Source organism: Phoenix dactylifera, chromosome 7 (genome assembly GCF_009389715.1).
Source record: "Phoenix dactylifera cultivar Barhee BC4 chromosome 7, palm_55x_up_171113_PBpolish2nd_filt_p, whole genome shotgun sequence".
NCBI lineage: Eukaryota > Viridiplantae > Streptophyta > Magnoliopsida > Arecales > Arecaceae > Phoenix > Phoenix dactylifera.
The window spans coordinates 7278473-7297023 of NC_052398.1; the positions used below are offsets into that span (position 1 = coordinate 7278473).

Sequence of the window (18551 nt, forward strand, 5' to 3'; positions counted from 1 at the left end):
AATTCTTGTGGATTTTCAACTTGGAGACTTCATTATTGATTTCGGAATCAAGCTTGAGAAGAAACATTTGGCCATATACAATGCCAGGAGGAGGTCAAGAGACTCAGTACTTTACAAGCTTTTGAATCCAAGTCACAGGTAGGAAATGAGGTTATGGTAACATCACAAATATGGAGTCTTAACAGCTACATATACCATGAAAATAAAGAGAACATAACAGAAAGCTCCCTCACAAATATGGAGTTTCAACAGCTACATATATTATGAAAATAAAGGGAACATAAGAGAATGCCCCGATTATCATAATCCAATAATATGATATCTGTCAACCTCTTGCCGAAGGAACTGAGATCTCTCTCTCTCTCTCTCTCTTCCCTCATGTAGACACCTACTCTTTGGTTCGCTGACCCAGCAGGGGCGAGAAGTAGAATGCCAGTCTTAATTAATTGGCAGTCAAACTGCAGGTTGCCTTCTTTCAAGGGTGTCTCCTAAATGCTCTTATTTGTTGGATTGATAAACGAACATAGATCACCACCTTTTCGAAGACAATGAGATGAGCTGAAAAATAAGAAAAGTCACTTTCAATTACAGATATGAATATCCACATGGGAAACAGTTGATGTCATATATAGCTCAATCATACATAATCTAGTAGCAAATCGCATAAAGAGATTAAAAAGACAAGTTTATGAGATCTTAGTTTTACAGCAGTTCAAAACACTTTTTTTACAGAGTTGGGAAAAACACTAACCTGACGCGCAACCTGCACCAGTCGCCTATCGCTGCGGGGTGCCTCCGTTGCTAGGCTAGGTTCCTGAGTCTTTACTAAGGCACTTTGATTATCAACTATCCTGTTAGAACTGCTTGTTTTCTCAGGCAAAATTGTTTCATCCTTGTTCAAGGATCCTCTCTTACGCTTCCTCTGAAATGTATATTTGATAACAGGGGGCCCATTTGATTCATGAGCATTCTCCTGTTTGGGATCAGGATTTATTGCTGAAACATTGCCCGTCTTAGGCTGTGTCTTACAAATAGAAATATCTGACTTCGCTGTTACAGACTGATCTAGCATTGGGGACAGTGAACCCCCCACTTGCGAAGTACTGCCTGCATCATTATTAACATCATCAGTAAGATCATTAATTCAGTTTTGCTCAATAAAAATGAAATCGAGACATTACTTTGATGCATGATATCATTTGTGCTTGGTTCCGAGCCCTTCAAAGTTTCATCCTCAGTATCCAAATGACTTTCCTTTGTAACACTTTGACTGGTTGTTCTCTTACTGCACTGCAAAAGCCCTGGGGTTTCATTTTTGAAAGAATAGTCTATCCTTAAATTTGTATCTCCTGAACTTTTGAAACAACCAGTAGATTCTTGAGCAGTCTTTTCATTGACTGCCTTTAACAAGTTTTCTTCAGATTTGGTCATATTATCAGATGGTTTATGACCTGTCACGTCCTGATCAGAAGAAGTGCCAAATGAGGTAGTTCTCAAATAAACATATTTTGTTCTCTTTCTTCTCGGAGAAAGCCTGCGGAAGAACTTAAGTTCGCCAGAGTTGGTAGGATTTTTTTCCTGATCTACCATCTTGGCTGGTTTAGCAGAATCAGCAGCATGGGACCTTTTAGCTTTCTCATCTTCATAAAATTTCAAATCGTTCTTTGAAACCTGGTCATCACTTTGCCCACAAGGAACTTTCACATCAAGAAGATTCTGTTCAAATGCACGAATTCGCTGGGTACATCCATTCCTATAAAGCTCAGGTTCTTTGCTTCTCATTATTATAGATGCTAAATCAGGATTGCTAGCACACCTGTTCCCCCCAGAAAGAACCTTCAAGGGGTCAGCTTCAGCTGCATTTCCAATGGAACAGTCGTGATCATCTGCAGTCTGATTCAAAGTGGTTTTCTTAGCATCAATAGCTGATATATCTTCAGGTTCAAGTTGAGGATACAGCTTGGAATCAGAACTAAGTTTGTCCTCCTGGCATTTGTCATCATCAGAAGTGGCATGAGCATTTGTCTTTTGTCCAATCAACGGCTCAGCAAGACTATTCTTCATCTGCTTCAGTTCGGTATTCACCTTTTTCAACTCTGTTCTAAGAGAATTTATTGTATCTTCTGCTTCATGCAGCTGAAGTTCAAGCTCCTGAATCCTCCTTGTCTGACCGGACGATTGCATTTCTGCTTCTCTGATCTGTAGAGAGCATCAATCAGTGATATCTTCAATCTTTTGCCTCTTATTACAAAGAAACCCAAAAGCTTGAAATGAATTAAATTGAAAAACAACAGCATTAAAATAAGAACTGAAGCTTAAAAGCCCATCATAATCCAATGATCTCAACAGATATCTATTACAACTTTATAGCTGTGGCAATAAACAAAAACATGCTATGGAGGACAAGTCCGTTGCACAAAGTAGAAATAGAAACCGGCAAGACTGATGAGCAAGCACTCATATATGGTGTCTCAAGTGCTTAAAGCACCTAAAAAAACATCAGTGCACATTCATACACACACACACTCACACATGCATGCATGCATGCATTCGTGATGTAATCAAAATGGCAAGACTGATGAGCAAGCACTCATATATGGTGTCTCAAGTGCTTAAAGCACCTAAAAAAACATCAGTGCACATTCATACACACACACTCACACACATGCATGCATGCATTCGTGATGTAATCAAATTGCAAAATAAAAATTTATACAGTTAGATGCGACCTACAAGATATTAAATGCCTATAAACAAAAATTAGTCTGTTTCTGACATTGCTTGTCTATGTATCAAATAGTTCCAAATTAATAGTTATAGCGGCACAATATAGCATATTGTTTTATGATGAGTTGATAAGCAAAAAGTTGCCAAAATATATTGACTTTTCTGCTTATATGCATTTTAGACCTTGTATACCACATCCAACACTTTCAATTTTTGTTTTGCAACTTCTATCACTAGACATAAAAATGGGTGTAAAGTCCTTTTTACATACTCTGTGTATTTGAACTGCAAAAGAGTACCAATCTTACAAAAGGAGAAATAAGAAAGGTGCATAAATTGGCAGCATAAGCTCCTCCAAAAAGCATTTAACAATCCGAGCAAAAAAAAAAAAAAACACCACATATTAAAATTCAACTGCAAAAGTGGTTTATATAAAATTAAGATCCTGAATGATAGATCTAGTGGCAGCCAATATATAATTAAGATTGCATTAAACAAAGCACGAATTCAACCAGCAAAGAATTGCAAATATGGTTTTAACTATATAAGGCTTGACAATAAATGAATCAGATCTGGAGGTGAAACTCTAATAAATAAGATCATGACAAACAAATCTCTGTTCACATGGATAGATCAGCCTGTATATTTACTGGACAACTATAAATGAAAACACTTATTTACAAAAGAAAAAAGATAAAAAAAAAAGCATGAAGCCCTTTAGTGGACATGATTTAAGCTGGACATTATTTCTCCAAGTAGGAAATCAATGGACTGGTACACTTACATTTTATGCATCCGAAATGAAGCTTAAGTCCATTTTTAGCACGTGTTTTTTTCATATAGTGAAAATAATTTATAATGAATGGGGCATGCTTATAATCTAGCAGTGTGGTAGTTGGTTTTGAGTTTTGTAATCTGTCCACAAAAACTCAAAATCAATATCCAACTTCAGTGATAGAATCACCTCAAGATGGGTGAGCAAGTGCGAGAGAGAGAGAGAAGCTCTAGCACTTAGTTACCAACAATGAGCAATCTGATGGTATTGGTAACCTGCCAATTATTATTTTTCTAGTGATCCCGATGACATTCCCAATTTCATCCAATGATTCCGAACAAAGAGAATGGGGCCCAAAGTAATGGCGACAAACAGTTGGCACTTAGGATTCAAATGCTAAACCAGTCACTATGCAATAGTGAAATTCAGGTACATGCCAATAGATGTGGAGGCACCATGATAATAAGTATACTAACAAGAATGCAAAAGAGCAGTAACATCTCCAATGAAGTATATGGCATGTAAACACTAAATAACCTCAATGACAGTCCCAGGCATGGATGAGAAAGGTTAAAGGTGGAGACTAGGTTGAAAGCTGGCCGTAAAAAAGGATGATCAAGCTATGTAAAGTTCCATATTGGCTCACATTGTCCGGTAATAAAGATATTTGGGGCAAACAAGGTGAACATAAGAAAATTGAGATGGAAATGAGGCAAGAACTGCATAGTAGAGGAGGCATAGAATTGCACCAATTGAGGGCAACTAATTGAAGAACCAGTTGAGATGATGAGCATGTTCACTGAAATTAAAGGAGTCCCTAGTCAGAAGAGGTGCTCAAGTTTATATTTAAGCATTGTGGAAACAGTGGGGAAGACCTAAGCTGGCATGATGCGGGAAAAAAAACTTGCAATACCAACCAAAGTAGTCATTAATGAGAAAAATTGGCAAATAAGAACAGGATATACCAAAAAGTTGGGACAAGACCTGCTGGTGATATTTACATCTTGCATTCACTGGCAAAAAAAATATTATTGCAAAAACAAGAAGTAAGAGCCAAAAAAGACTAGGATAAGATAACATAGACAGGAGGTATGTGTTGCAGAATAGGTATTACCCAACTCAGTTTTTTGGAAGGGTATTTTATCTCTCCATATAGCAATAGGTAACAGTAGAAAGTTGATAAAACTACTGCTTTTGTTTCTTTTCTCCATCCACTAGAAATTGAGAGTAGGTAAATGAGAATAGTTCCATATTTATGGTTCCTTTCCTAGAAGTAAAAGTGAACCGGATGATATCTGTCAGGACCTGTTTCTGCATCCAAATACTTTCAGATATGGATATAAATTTGAGTATTCGACTAATATTTGTATCCGTATCCGTATCCATCAAAGAAAAACAAATATGGATATGTATAGACAACCATCCGATCCATATCCGAGTGTGCAGTTTTATTTGTAATCCTATTCAGTCTACAATTCTCGTCAACTTGAAAAGAAAATAAGTAATAATATTAACATCTCTTTAACATAATTTACCTTTTATACTAATATCTTTGATTTGATGGTTCACAAAGTTTAACTATTTGATTTATATTCATATTTATATTCGTATTGTCAATATCTGGTTTTTATCCATATCCTTTTCAAACAAGATTTTAACATTCAATTAATATCTATATCCATATTTGTATTCGTCAAATAAAAATGGATATGGATATGAATATACTAATATCCGATCCATATCTGCTCCATTTACAGCCCTGTTGATTCTTTGTAAAATATTAAAAAAAAAGAATAGAACCTTCTTTTTTAGATCTGATACTCCATATTTATTACAAAATCAAACCAAATATCAAGCAGATACAAATGTAAAATGAGAAACCTTTTAGTCAGATTCTTATCCAGTATAATCCATACATTTTCTTAATACAAAAAGTGTTATTCCCATAAAATTGGAGGCAGATCAGAGACTCGGAGTAACTCTACCAAACAACAACCTAAAAGATGACCTGCTCCATCTCGATTGACTAAAACTCGTTTAACCATCAAAGGGTAGGTCAATCTCTATTGTTACCATAAGTGATTTTTGCAGTTGAGAACGGGGAGATCTATCAGTGATAGATCTTTTTTTCTGCTTAAGAATTCCCACATATAGTGGTCAACACCTCCCTCATCAGTCCTCTTCCCTAGGCTCCCAATACAATTAAAATCATGTGGAGTCACATATATGTTGACACTGACATTTCATTCTCACCATTAAAATCGTGAGCATGAAAGTAGCAACTATAGTTTGCCTGACACTAACCAATGCTGGGAAAAACATATAGGAATACTGCATTCGCTACATAAAACACCCCTGCTACCCTCTTATCCTCGAGTGTCTAAAATATATTCTATAGTTGCAATTCCCAACCAATTGTCCATGACTGGATGAATTTATTGTTACATATGTCATCTTAAAAAAAGTTTTGAATTTTAAGAATATTTTAGGAATACCCAACTGTCAATTTTTTTCATAAAATACCTTGAACTCCATGAAGCAATCCCAAGTTCCTATACCAGCAAGTCCCCTGACTCAATCCATTACCTTCCTAATAGGCCCCCAAATCTCCAAACATTCACACCTGAAATCTCTCTCTCTCTCTCTCTCTCTCTCTCTCTCTCTCTCTCGCTCAAACACACAAGACATGCATGCAAACTAGAAATTGAAGCTTTTCTCACCCTCTTTTCATCAATACATTTTTTCCCTCCAAGCCCACTTACCTATAGTCCCTCTCTCACCCTCATTCCTCCCAATACTTTTCTTTTCCAACTTGTCCTTTAACTTCTATTAATACATTATTCTTATAATCTTCTATTGATTACCTCCAATCAAGGTTTCAAATCTCGGTATCCGACACAGTGCTGGTAGATTACGAGTATGGATCGGGTTGGTATGGCACACCCTTGTACCATGTTAGAGGCAAGACAATAGTTGTACCATATGCCTATACAGCACCGCCAAAAGCCTGTGAATTGTTCCGATACCTTATTAGGTGCATGTGGTAGCATGTTACTAAGCAATATGTATAGACCGGTACAAAAAATTATTCCTCCAGTTACGGTGACTTAATTAATCATGGAGTAAATGCTCCATTGTAACATGAAACTTCTTGAATGAAACCCTCTACAAATTTTTGCCCCATTATCCAACATGCCATGTTTCTCTGTCCCTCTTTTCAGTTTTTTTGTAAAAATTTCCCATTATAATTTTCTATTGATATTATTTAGTTACATTTTTTATATTATCTACTCTGTTTTATTTTTTTCAGTTTCCTATTTTGTATTTTCTATTTTATGTTGCCTTTTTTCTAGAATTCCTTTTTGTTTCATATGTTTTAATTTTCTTTAGTTTAATTTTAGTACTTTCCAGTTTATATTTTTTTATTGTTTATTTTCAGTTAATCTGTTGTTGATCTTGGATTTTGTATTCTCATTTTTTCTTTATTTATTATTTTTTCTACTTTTCTTGTTTTCTTTATTTTATACTGAGTTTTGTGAATTCGACATATTTCATTTTGTTTTGTTTTCATTTTATAGTAATTTAATTCTTCTTTTTTTAATTCTTAAACATGCATTGCATATGCCCTTTTGCTAGTAATCATGGAGAACCAAGCATGATGTTGAAACAGAGTACAAAATCATACCATGTATAAATTTCTCCTATTTCTTCATGTTTATTGAGAAAAGAGAAAATAGTAAAAAATCATTTAATTTTCTGAATAACCCATGTTTAAATCCAAAAAAAAACTTTGTCTAAGAAACTTAAATTACAGAAATCTAATGCTTTAATCGAAAACTCCGACCTTGTTTTTCACCTCAATGTTACCATAAAAGGCAGAAAAGGACTACATATTTAATGTTTTTCAAGAAATGCATTTGACCACAAATCATAATCTCTATGCTCAAATGCCCGAGATGAAGAGATCCTGAAGTTTCATATTCAAGATATTAGCATGGGTATATGGACTACAAAAGAGATTAAGCTTTAGGGGCATGATAGTATTCAGCTTTTTTCTTTCCATAAATTATGTTCCAAGGTTCGCCATCTTAGTACTAAAACCTGTACCGGTACCATTCTATTATAGTGTCGATATGCTTAGTATGGGAGCCGATTCGGCATACCGAGTGTTAGCTTACCCTTTGTACCACGTACCAATTCGGTACCAGTACGGTACGATCGGTACACACCGATATCGATCGGTATGGCAAATCTTGCTATGTACTATTTTTTTGTATTGACATCTTGGAAATCTAACTCCTTTCATTCCCATGAGGAAAATAGTACGTACCTGAGGCCTATAATTTTTTAGCTATGAATCATTAAAAGAAAACCTCTGAATTTTACACAATCAGCCAATTTAACTTGTAGAAGAATTTGTCAAGAGTCATGGAGAAGCTTTTACCATCATCTTGCCTCCTTAAGGCAATATTGATGTTCATAACTTTGTATTACCTTAAATGCTCCTTCCCTACACTTTGTCAAGCATCTAAGTCTTATTTTTAGGTAACGTTCATAAAAACCACCTTAAGGTGTCATGGACATACTTAACACATATCTACATCTACTATATTACAGTGAGAAATCTTGGAGAGACTCTAAAATGTGAAGTCTCACCAAGGATGTAGGGCATGTGTTCTAAATATGCAAGAGAAAAACCAACCAGAGCCTCTCCATTATATCTCTTTTTTTTCTTTGGATTTTACCATGAGTCACAATTTTCTTTCCATTCGTAAAATCCTAACTCTTCCTAGGCATCTCAACCGACTCAATCTTTATCTCTTAATAAATTCAGACTTTCAAGAGTAGAAAGCATGGAATGCCGTACCGGCCCGTACCGGCCGGTACGGGCCGGTACGTACCGGTCCGGCCGTGGACCGGTACCGGAACGGATAAAAAACCGGTATTTTTCGGTTTTTTATCCGTACCGGCCGGTACGGGCCCGTACCGGCCGGTACGGGCCCGTACCGGCCGGTTCGGAGCCCGTACCGGCCGGTTCGGAGCCCGTACCGGCCGGTTCGGAGCCCGTACCGGCCGGTTCGGAGCCCGTACCGGCCGGTTCGGAGCCCGTACCGGTGCGAACCGGCCGCGCGCTGTGGTTTTTGAAACCAGCGTACCGGGCGGTACGGGACCGGTACCAGCCGGTACGTACCGGACCGGACCGGTACCGTACCGGTCCGGCCGGCCACCGGTACGCCGACCGGTACCGGTACGGCGGACCTTGGTAGAAAGAATCTTAAGGAGTTTTGGAAAGAAAGATGATAAACATATTGTAACAATCCATACCTCTAAGATTTTTCAATGAATGTGCTCTCACATGCAAAGCACATGCCAAAGACTAATGATAGAAGATTGCAGCTTCCTAAAAGCATGGTACAAGAAGGTGCAAGGGCATTACAACTTGATCAAGTTCCTGACTTGATTGATGGTGCATCTTGGCTTTTCTTGGCATGGGTACCTATTGTTCATGCTTATAGCTACCAAAATGAACTAACATGGAGCATTACTTATGGTTTTCTTCCTTATAAAGATCTCCTTTTGTTATTACCTACCGTTTGTAAGGATACCTTTGTTCTATGCAACAATAGGAAAGATTGAGTTGTTAATCCAAAAATGATCCTGTATTGCATGAACTAGACTTGGGGCTAAATCTAGTCACTAGAGAACTACAAAGCTAGGCTTTGGTTGAATGATGGAAAAGTAGAGTATTGGAGATTGTTTTAAGTAAAGATTTAAAGTCTTGGTATTTGTACCAATACTAGCTGACTCGTATGGCACAGTATTGTATGGATACATGATACATCTACTAGGGCCGACACAAAAAAAATAAGTTACCATTCATCAGCACGATACCTTATTGACGGGGTGTGCTAGAATCAATACAGCAGTACAGCACAATTGGTATGGACTATTAAAAGGCCCCTAATATATAATGGATCTTGAATCACTATTCTTGCATCTCCAAGACCAAAGCCTCCTGCATTGGGATTGCTTTGCCATGGCTGATCAAGCTTGATGGATTCACCCTCTGAAACAAGAAGTTCTGGTCTTGGAGGTATAATATTAACTACTTGATGTCCATCTGATGCATTAACTACCATTGTTCCATATTTGTCATTTTACTCCAAGACATGGTTCTAAAAAACAGCAGCATTGGCTAATGGCTATAGTTGTAAGTGAACAAAGCCAAGGCAAGTAGTAGTCTTCTTAAGCCAGGCTCACTATATAAAAGGGCTGATCAAGCTTCAGTGAAACTTAATCAAATGGGGTCCAAGCTTGGCCCATTATGAAGCAAGCTCCTTACCAAGTCATACCAGGCTCCTACATATGTTTCTGAGTCATTAGTACTCAGGATTAACTCATTTATGAGCCCAGCTTTCATTACTATTTGAGCTCAACTTGTTTCCTAGCTTAGCAAGCTCAAGTAAGCTACTACAAGCTAATTCTGAAAAACTCATGAACCGTTTGGTCATTTGTGACCCTAGCCTTGGCTACCTAGATAGGGCCACATAGGCACACCTTAATATCATGAATCATGTTTGAGTGTAATAGGTCTGATCAATTTGTATGTAGCGTATAGTCTAAAACAAAGGAATCATGCAACAAAAACTGGAAGCAAGTTTAAAAAGTATCTCAAGAATCTCATTTCCCTATCTTTGTATCAAATCCAAGTTTTCCCTATATGTATCAGTTTTTGATGCTCTTTATTTCTTTTTCGAGTTTAAAAAAAAACGGAGATAGATGATAAATTTAACTCATAATAGAGTTATAATTTATAACTATAACTACAAGCATATGATTAGATAACCACTTTAAAAAAAATTAAAATGCCCAAATTCAATGTACTCATCAGGCCTACTAAAATTGAAATATAATGAATTTGCAAACAAATGAAGCTTAAGAAGTTACATTAACATATATTCGCTGATATTTTAAGTCTTGTTACTAGCCTTGTGCTGATATCTTTCCATTGCGGTAGAGTAGGCCCTCGTACCAACACATGGTACACTATTGGAGCTAGAAAAAAATAGTACCACATACTGGTACGGGGGCATATCAAATCCTGTACTGGCACTACTACCCTAACTGCTACCCTACTAGGTTAGTACGGTACACCTCCCTACTGAGTCAATATGGTACATCTTGTACCACCTAGTACAATATAATATTGTACTTAAAACATTGATACTCAGTATTACATACCAATGAATTTAATTGCACCTATATGCTAAGTTTAGCCTAAAATTAACAAAACTACACAAATAAAGAACCTACAGAATGTCCAACCAAAAAAAAGAACCCATATAACACAATAATCTAAAATGTGTAATAATATTTCTTAGATTTTTTCCTTAAACTTTTCCTTTTTTGAATTCCCTTTTTTTTGACCAAAAACTCCAATCTTCGAGCGAAACTTCTGAAATTGCCAAAACTAAAACTCCATAAACTTGGTCAAAATCAAAACAAACCTTGATCCTAGGTAATTTGCACCAAGTGGTTCTCCCTCCCTTTCTCTTAAAAGTGATAATAAAAGTAATGGCATGCCAAAAACATTTGCTGCAGGTTTCGATATGGCGAACTAGCAAAATACATACTTTGACTTACAAAATTATAAAAGTAATGGCATGCCCATTTTCTTAAAAAGGCAAAGCCAAAGGTGAGCATTTAATTTGCCCATGAAGCTCCAACATAAAATGCCAACATATAAGGCAAGGCATAAGCTTCATAGATTGTTTTGTTTTCAAATGGAAATAGTTAGAAAGTTATAATAAAGTGGGAAGAAAATCAACAAAAAAAAATGTTTCATGTTTGGTTGTAGTATTGAATAAAGTAACAAGCAATATCACAAAGACTTCAAACATGCAGAGATCTTGAAGCAATTATATTTCAAATTTCCTTGATTTGGTTTTGAAATTTTGTCTTCAATGATAGTGAAAACTGCAGAGCTTCAATCTGGAATAGCGCAGCCCTTCAAAGTAAAATTTGTTATTTAGCTCCATACACAACATCATGCAAAAATATATAAGAAACCCATCATGTATGGTGTGCTACAACAATAAATCTATATATGCCATGTATATGCTTCACTCTGTAATACATGCCCTGTATATGCTTCACTCTATAATACATGCCCAAAGTATTTTCAAGAACGTTCCCTCAAGGCATGATGTAACAACAAGGAGCCACGCTCAAAAAGATTAGCCAAAATGTATTATTTAGGTTCCTTGACCATGTATAAGTATCCAATCTCCTAGTGCGCAACCGATGTGAGACTAAACACAAAGCCGCACTGTTCTCACAAACTCCCCCATTTAAGCCTTGGCATCGTCGACAGGATAAGGTGCTCCTGTATTGTTTGTCAAAAAGAAAGAAATGGAATGTTTAGAGTTGCACAAGTGATTAATCAATAGCACAATACAAAGCCAAATTTGCTGAATTGGCAAGGTTTGCCCAACATATGCTTGTTGATGAGACAAGAAAGGTAAAGAAATTTGAGAGGTTTGACACCAACCATCCAAAGTAGAATATTTGCCCTAAAGTTGCGAACATATGCTGAGGCAGTGGATTGGCCCTTTTGGCCTTCTAGCTAGTCTTTTTATGTGAGCCTCTAGGTCATTAGAAATGGTATGTAGACCTAGCCTGCTGCCCAGATGAACTATGGGACACTACAGCACAAGACCTTCTAGGGCTGACCACGAGCTGTTCGTGGTGCTTGTGATTAAATTTAGACTCTTAGCCTGACTGGAATGCCAGAGCTTAAATGAGCAGTGGGAATATGAGAAACCTGTACAAACATATATTTAGTCTCATATTGATTGTATGCTAGAGAAATCTTAGGTACTTATACATGGCCAAACAATCCAAACAATAAATAATCCAAATAATACCTTCTAGCTAGCTTCTTGGGTGAGGTCCTAAGTTGTCGCACATCAGGTGAGGCATACTTTATAGAGGCCATTTAAACAATTAGTAGACCAAAACTAACCATTCCATGCATCAATTTTGTTTCTTAGATAGAAAGTTTAGGCCACTTTTTCTTTTTTTCCTTTCCACTATGGCTGAAAGACATGTTTTATTTTACTTTTTGAGACATTAAGACTTTGTTATAAACTCCCTTCCCATTTTAAAAACACCCCCTACTATTTCGGATGTTCTAGTAGCAACTTGTATATAAGACACCTAAAAGTCTGCATCCCTTATTGTTTGGAGATTGCAAATTACACTTTTATAGTTTTAATGAGAACAAACTAACATTTGAGCCTCCTCAAAAAACACTTCTAGGATAAGATCACTCTTGAGGTACCAAGTTAAGTGTTCATTAAAAACCTAGAAAGATAATCACTTTGAATTAGTAGCTCTGCCCCTTCATTAAATTAGATTCTGAAAAATAAAATTAAGTACAGATTTACATTGTAGATTCAGTAATTTGCGGTTTTGCAATCAGTCCTCATAAAACAACTTAATGTCCCCACTATGTATATAATTTTCTATATTTGTGCAGCACAGTAGTCATAGCTATAGAGATGAAACTATAATATCTGTATTGGAATGTTTGCATGTATATAAAACTTCTCACATGACAAAGATGAATGCCTACATCATTCATAAGTTCATGAAGATGAATTTAAAGTCAAGAAAAAGGAACCAAAGAGTCTGTAATAATCTCCTTAACAATATAGACTTTCTAGTTTCAAAAAAAAAAGGTAGCATATATACTCCTGGAATAAGTCATTTCAAGAACAAACACGTCATTCCATTTGTACAACAATAAGAATCACAGTGGCACAGAACGATGCAAGCTTGTGAAAGATAGTTGCATAACCTGTTTCTTTGGAACTTGTACCTTTTTCGATGGCCTTACAAGTAAAATTTACATGCTCTGAACAATTAAATCACACTATAGACCCCTGTAAACAAACAGTGGACTATAAGCATGCTAAAGCAAGCATTAATATTTTCCATATAATATATGTTAATGATGTGCGCGCTTCAAAATATTTGCAACTCTGGAACATGAACTAACAATGATATTCACTATTAAATAAAATTTACATGTATGATTTTTCCCCCAAGATAACTAAACATGTATTTACCAACTATGTTTGTCTGTATCACTATCATAGTATGGCAGGTAACAAGCTGCAATCCAGAATATAATACATATTTCTGAAGGTGTGGGCAATGTAGCACTCTGGCTTGCCAAACACTGGTGAATTTTCAACAAAAAAACAAAAAACAGTAATGTAGGACAATTGTTGCCACATTTTGTAAACATTTATGAGTTATACAAGAAAACAGTTATTCATGCTGCATCAAAATGCCAATTGGAATAATTAATTTATTATGAGTATATAAAATAGTTTAGCAGTCATACTTTTGCATCAATAGGACTGCTGAACATGGTCTTATTGGACATATGAATAGAAAAAGAAATAACAAGATGAAATCTATCCTCTAATAGCTCACATAATATGGCTCCCACAGTTGTGACCTGGAAATCATGTTTGGGACTAACAGAAGTCCAAATGATCTTAAAACATGCAGAATTGTTACATAATGAAATAGAGTACTAATTTATTAGAAAAAACAGAGTATTTATTGAATGAGGAGAATACCCCAACAATCAAAACGGACCATGACTTCAGGTACATGTATTTGAATTAGGATGGAATGAAACAGACAAGACCAAGAACAAAAGGCTTAAGGAAGAAGGAAGCATCACCCATGATGGCAGAAGGCATGAGATAGGACGGATTGGCAAAACAACTTAAATTCCGCAAAAAGAAAACACAATAATTGTTGACCTTTTTAGAATTTTGGCCCAGACATCTTTTTGGAATTATGGGAGTGAGCATCAGTTTCATACAATTTCCCACCTAGAAAAAAAAGAAGCAGTGATCTCTATTTTTGAAATAGCAGAAAGAATGTGAAATTAAAGCAACATAATTGTTGTGGTGGAGTCGCTTAGGGGATTGACTAACATAAACTTAAAAATCACAACTGCTAAAATTCTGCACCTTCACCGCTAACCAAAAAAGGAGATTTTGCTGACAAATGCATCCCATTTGGATCAAAATCTACATCAGAAACAACACTAATTCAGGCACCATGCTGCTGTCTATCTAAACTTAAGAATAAAATACCACAGAGCCTTTACAAATAACTGACCTAAAACTCCACATATAGCTAACAGGTTGATGAGGGGTAAAACATAACAATCAATCCAAGAAACGACATTCTTAACAAAAAAGACAAGCTTGATCAAAACCACAACATGACAAACCATTCAATTAAAAAAAAGAAAAAGAAGATATTATACGAAAAGGAATCACTATCAGCACATTTAACCCAGTTAATCCGATTCCAGCGAGAGATAAAGAATACAATAGAAGGATAAAGCAAAATATTGCTAGGGGTCATGGTCATGAACCAACGAACGACCTTAGAATCCATGATGCCTTTAAGGCGGAGGAGCATGGCGAGGGCCTCATCCTTGGTAGCCAAAAGGCTCTGCTGGAACCCGAGCGTCTTCCTCTCCGACGCCAGAATCCGAGCCGCCGATTCCTTCGCCGTGTTCAGGATTATGTCCGCATGCGCCTTCTTCAAAACCAATATTTTCTGCCCCCAACCACGGATTAAACCCAAAAAAAAAGGATCGATCGTTAAAGATGGAAGCAAGAATCAGAAGAAATAGAGAGAAGGTTGGAGAAAGAGATGGGAGGGGTTATTACCTCGGCCTCCTCCATTATCGAGGGGGAGGAATGGCGGTGGTTACCGGTGGCGGTTGACAGCGTGAGGAAAGAGAGACAGAGAGGGAGGAAGGTGGGGGCTGCTGCTGCTGCTGCTGCTGTTATTGCTGGGCTAGGCTGTGGTGGTTTTCCTTGTTGCCTGCTTCTTTTCCCCCTTTCAGCTTTGTCTGTTATGACGCGGATGGTTACCGAGCCTTTTTAACGCTTTTTTTTTTCACTGGGGTGGTATCCGCGTGACCGGGCGTACCGCCTCCAGAACTTAGCCCTCAGTCTCTCTTTGGATAAGAAAAGGAGGGACGGTGGATTTGCGCTGCTGAAGGGGCCCTGTTGTAATCCGACGGTTCTGATCTTTGATTTATTTTGAAAATTAAGAGAGGGTTAACTGCGAGCTCGACCACCGCCTCTAGAATTTGGGCCTCGCTGCCCGAACTGAGAGTACATCAAATTTACTATATATAAAATAACAAAATATTAATTGAAATAAATATAATATCTATCCATTGAATGAATGCAGTATAATGCTTGGTTGTCAGCTTATTCTTGCCAAACTAACCCCATGGCATAAGACAAATCTCTTGGGACAGTTAAAGTATCACCTTTTTATTATTATTACTATTATTATAGCATTAGTCAATGAGTCCGGTTTATGTCATGTTGATGAAAAATATATATTATACTAATTTTAACATGACAATTATCTTGTAAAAAGTGATCCATTGAGTATTTTTTTATTTAAAAGAGATTGAAAAGTGTAATTAGGACTTAATTACCATCTCATTTGCTAAACTATCTCTTAGCATGAACCAAACCCCACTAATGTGTCACTACTCTTGGCGATGCACCATGCATCCCTTGGTTGTCCAATAACATTTATCTTGTAAAACTAGTCCCCAATTTTTTTTTATTTTAAAAATTTGAAAAAAAAAAGATGTTAAAGCTTTTTAATGTGCTTGACAATTTTTTAATTTATATTTACTCAGGTTTTGTTGTATAAGCACACGTGGATAATGAGAGTGAAAGAGATGCATTGAAAAATAAGGTAGAAGGCTATCGATACACTGCATGAGGAACTTGAAAGTAGGATGGAGCTTAAAATAATCTATAACATAAAGAAGGATTTTCATTGAATGGCTGATAGAAATTTATAACTGAATAAATCTAGAGGAAGGAAAAAACTTGACTGAAATGCAAATAGGAATGAAGACCATCTATAATATCTACATTGAAGTCCCATGACATTTGTAGATATCAAAAGTACTCTCTCTCTCTTTACAAGAGATGTGCCCCCTCTTTTTACATGAATTCATTAACATGGAGCCATAGAAAATGAATTCAAAAACTCGAGGTTTTTGTTATATACTGAAAGGATTTGAAGCATTAAATGAGACTAAAGATTTCACAAATTGGAAAATATAAAGTTTGCATTAACTACTATTGGAAAATATATTTACACTATAATGCACAACCACTTATGCACTGCAATTCACATGTACTTGTATGCAAGACTGGAGATAGCATTGGTGGCCACAATAAATCATAAATTTTATTTATGAAAGTTAAATTTCTATCAATTAAAAATAATAAATGTAAAGTTTTTCTGTGCAATAGTAATCAACAGTATAAATCTTGCAGTTTCTATTAGCCTAACGTTTAATGCTTTCTAGCATGATTTGTTATGCATGCACATTCATTATCATGCAAAATTGAAATATATGGTTCCTTTGAAGTTAGCTAGGAGGTAGAAACTAGTTTAAGTGCCACAATTAACGTCAAAACATCTAAAAGTTCTTATTATTTCATGGAAATGTCTAACTAAAAATCGTTCTAAAAAATGTCATGTCTTGAAGAAAAAAGATGTTTAGTACATCTAAACCCTAGTATAGGTGTATTTCAAAAAAAAAAATTATATAGTCTTTTTTGCTCTCTCTAAAAAAATTATACAATCCTCCATATTGGTTGACTATGAGCAACCACAAGCTTATCTCCTTGCATTCCCCACATTCCTTCGTATTTTTATATATCATTTTTATCATGATTACCAGTGAATCATGACATCTCACTCATCTTTCAAAGAATTCCTCTTTTCTTCTAAAACCAACATTTTCTATTACTCTCCCTCGGCAGAGAGTAGAAACTTAGATGCTAGAGAGAGCTTGAGAAATAGATGGATGAGCGAAGGGGCAAAAAATGTTATTGCTGTGGGCAAATGAGCAGCATAGATAGTTGGTCCAAGAACTGTAGATTATATTGTATCATGTTTGGAACTTTTTAATTAATAAAGGCTGCCTTTGTAAGAAAGTAACATATGATTAGTTGAATATGAAAGTCTGGAAGATCTATGTCTTAGAAAAAAGAAAGGCCCAAGGATGATTCATGTGTTTCTTCAAGAAAGGAAAAGAAAGATTAATACATAGGATTTCTTTTGATAATCATCTTGAGGGTTGGGGAAGAGAGAGAGAGAGAGAGATGCAACGATAGTGAAAATCCTTGCACATATCAAAGTAGACGTATATGATTTGTTTTTTTCGTTAGTAAATACATCGATAAATGTTCATTTAAGTATTCAAATTTTATTGCGAAAAAAATAGAAAAGATAGGTGTAAATAGAAAGAGTGATTTAATTCTAAGTTGAACTTTACATTAAAAGCATTAATTCAAATATCAAGATTTACCGAGTCTATGTGCAATTAACCATACTAAGGGAAAGGGCTTGGAGATTAACAATCGAGAGTATGATTGAGAATATGAGTACTTTTTTAGAAGATTTGTTACAAATGATTTATTTAATTGTTTGACATGTAAATCATACTTCATTCAACGTGCATAAAAAACTCAAACTATAATATATGTATGGCTCCACGCCTTAAAAATATTTATATAAGTTTTGACCTTTTTTTATGATCATATCTTGAATGCCATGCTTTATTTTGGAGGAGGCCATGGTTTCTCCCTTTTTTTTAATAAAAAAAGTAAAATGAAAATGGGGAGAGAGGAGGACTTCAAAAATTTCAATTTAACTCAAGTGAAGTATTAATAAAGGCACATACGATATGACTCTCGAGGAAAAATATAATTTAAATTAGCTTTAGCATATAAATATAGTCGAGCCTCGATATTGAGAATAATATTGTATTGGACTTTCCCAGACATGAGAGCACATAAAAAAAAAGGAGAGGAGAAGAATATTGATCAACAATCTTATCAAACATGGCACTTCTTTTGAACCATAACATGGACACTATGATACGTAACTAATTCTT

At 35.9% G+C, this 18551-nt stretch overlaps 1 protein-coding gene across 2 annotated transcripts; it reads right to left on the reverse strand.

Moving 5' to 3' along the window:
• Positions 1-66: 66 nt before the first annotated feature.
• On the reverse strand, positions 67-15446 carry LOC103706446. Of its 2 annotated transcripts, none has more exons than XM_008790542.4 (5): positions 15274-15446; positions 14984-15160; positions 1182-2199; positions 752-1107; positions 67-558 (listed from the first exon to the last, which is right to left on the reverse strand). In XM_008790542.4, exons 1-5 carry the CDS (start codon positions 15286-15288, stop codon positions 529-531), a joined length of 1596 nt encoding a protein of 531 aa, XP_008788764.2. In that variant the 5' UTR covers positions 15289-15446; the 3' UTR covers positions 67-528. The 2 variants fall into 2 exon arrangements, with proteins under 2 accessions (XP_008788764.2, XP_038984084.1); XM_039128156.1 differs by lacking the exon at positions 15274-15446 and adding an exon at positions 13386-13449 and having other exon boundaries at positions 14984-15061.
• Positions 15447-18551: the final 3105 nt, after the last annotated feature.

Excerpts from the sequence above, each read along its gene's own strand:
- LOC103706446 (XM_008790542.4), bottom strand. Across the intron at positions 2,200-14,983 it reads AAGGCATCATGGATTCTAAG|ATCAGAGAAGCAGAAATGCA; the intron begins GTCGTTCGTTGG and ends TGCTCTCTACAG. Across the intron at positions 559-751 it reads TGGTGCAGGTTGCGCGTCAG|CTCATCTCATTGTCTTCGAA; the intron begins GTTAGTGTTTTT and ends CTTATTTTTCAG.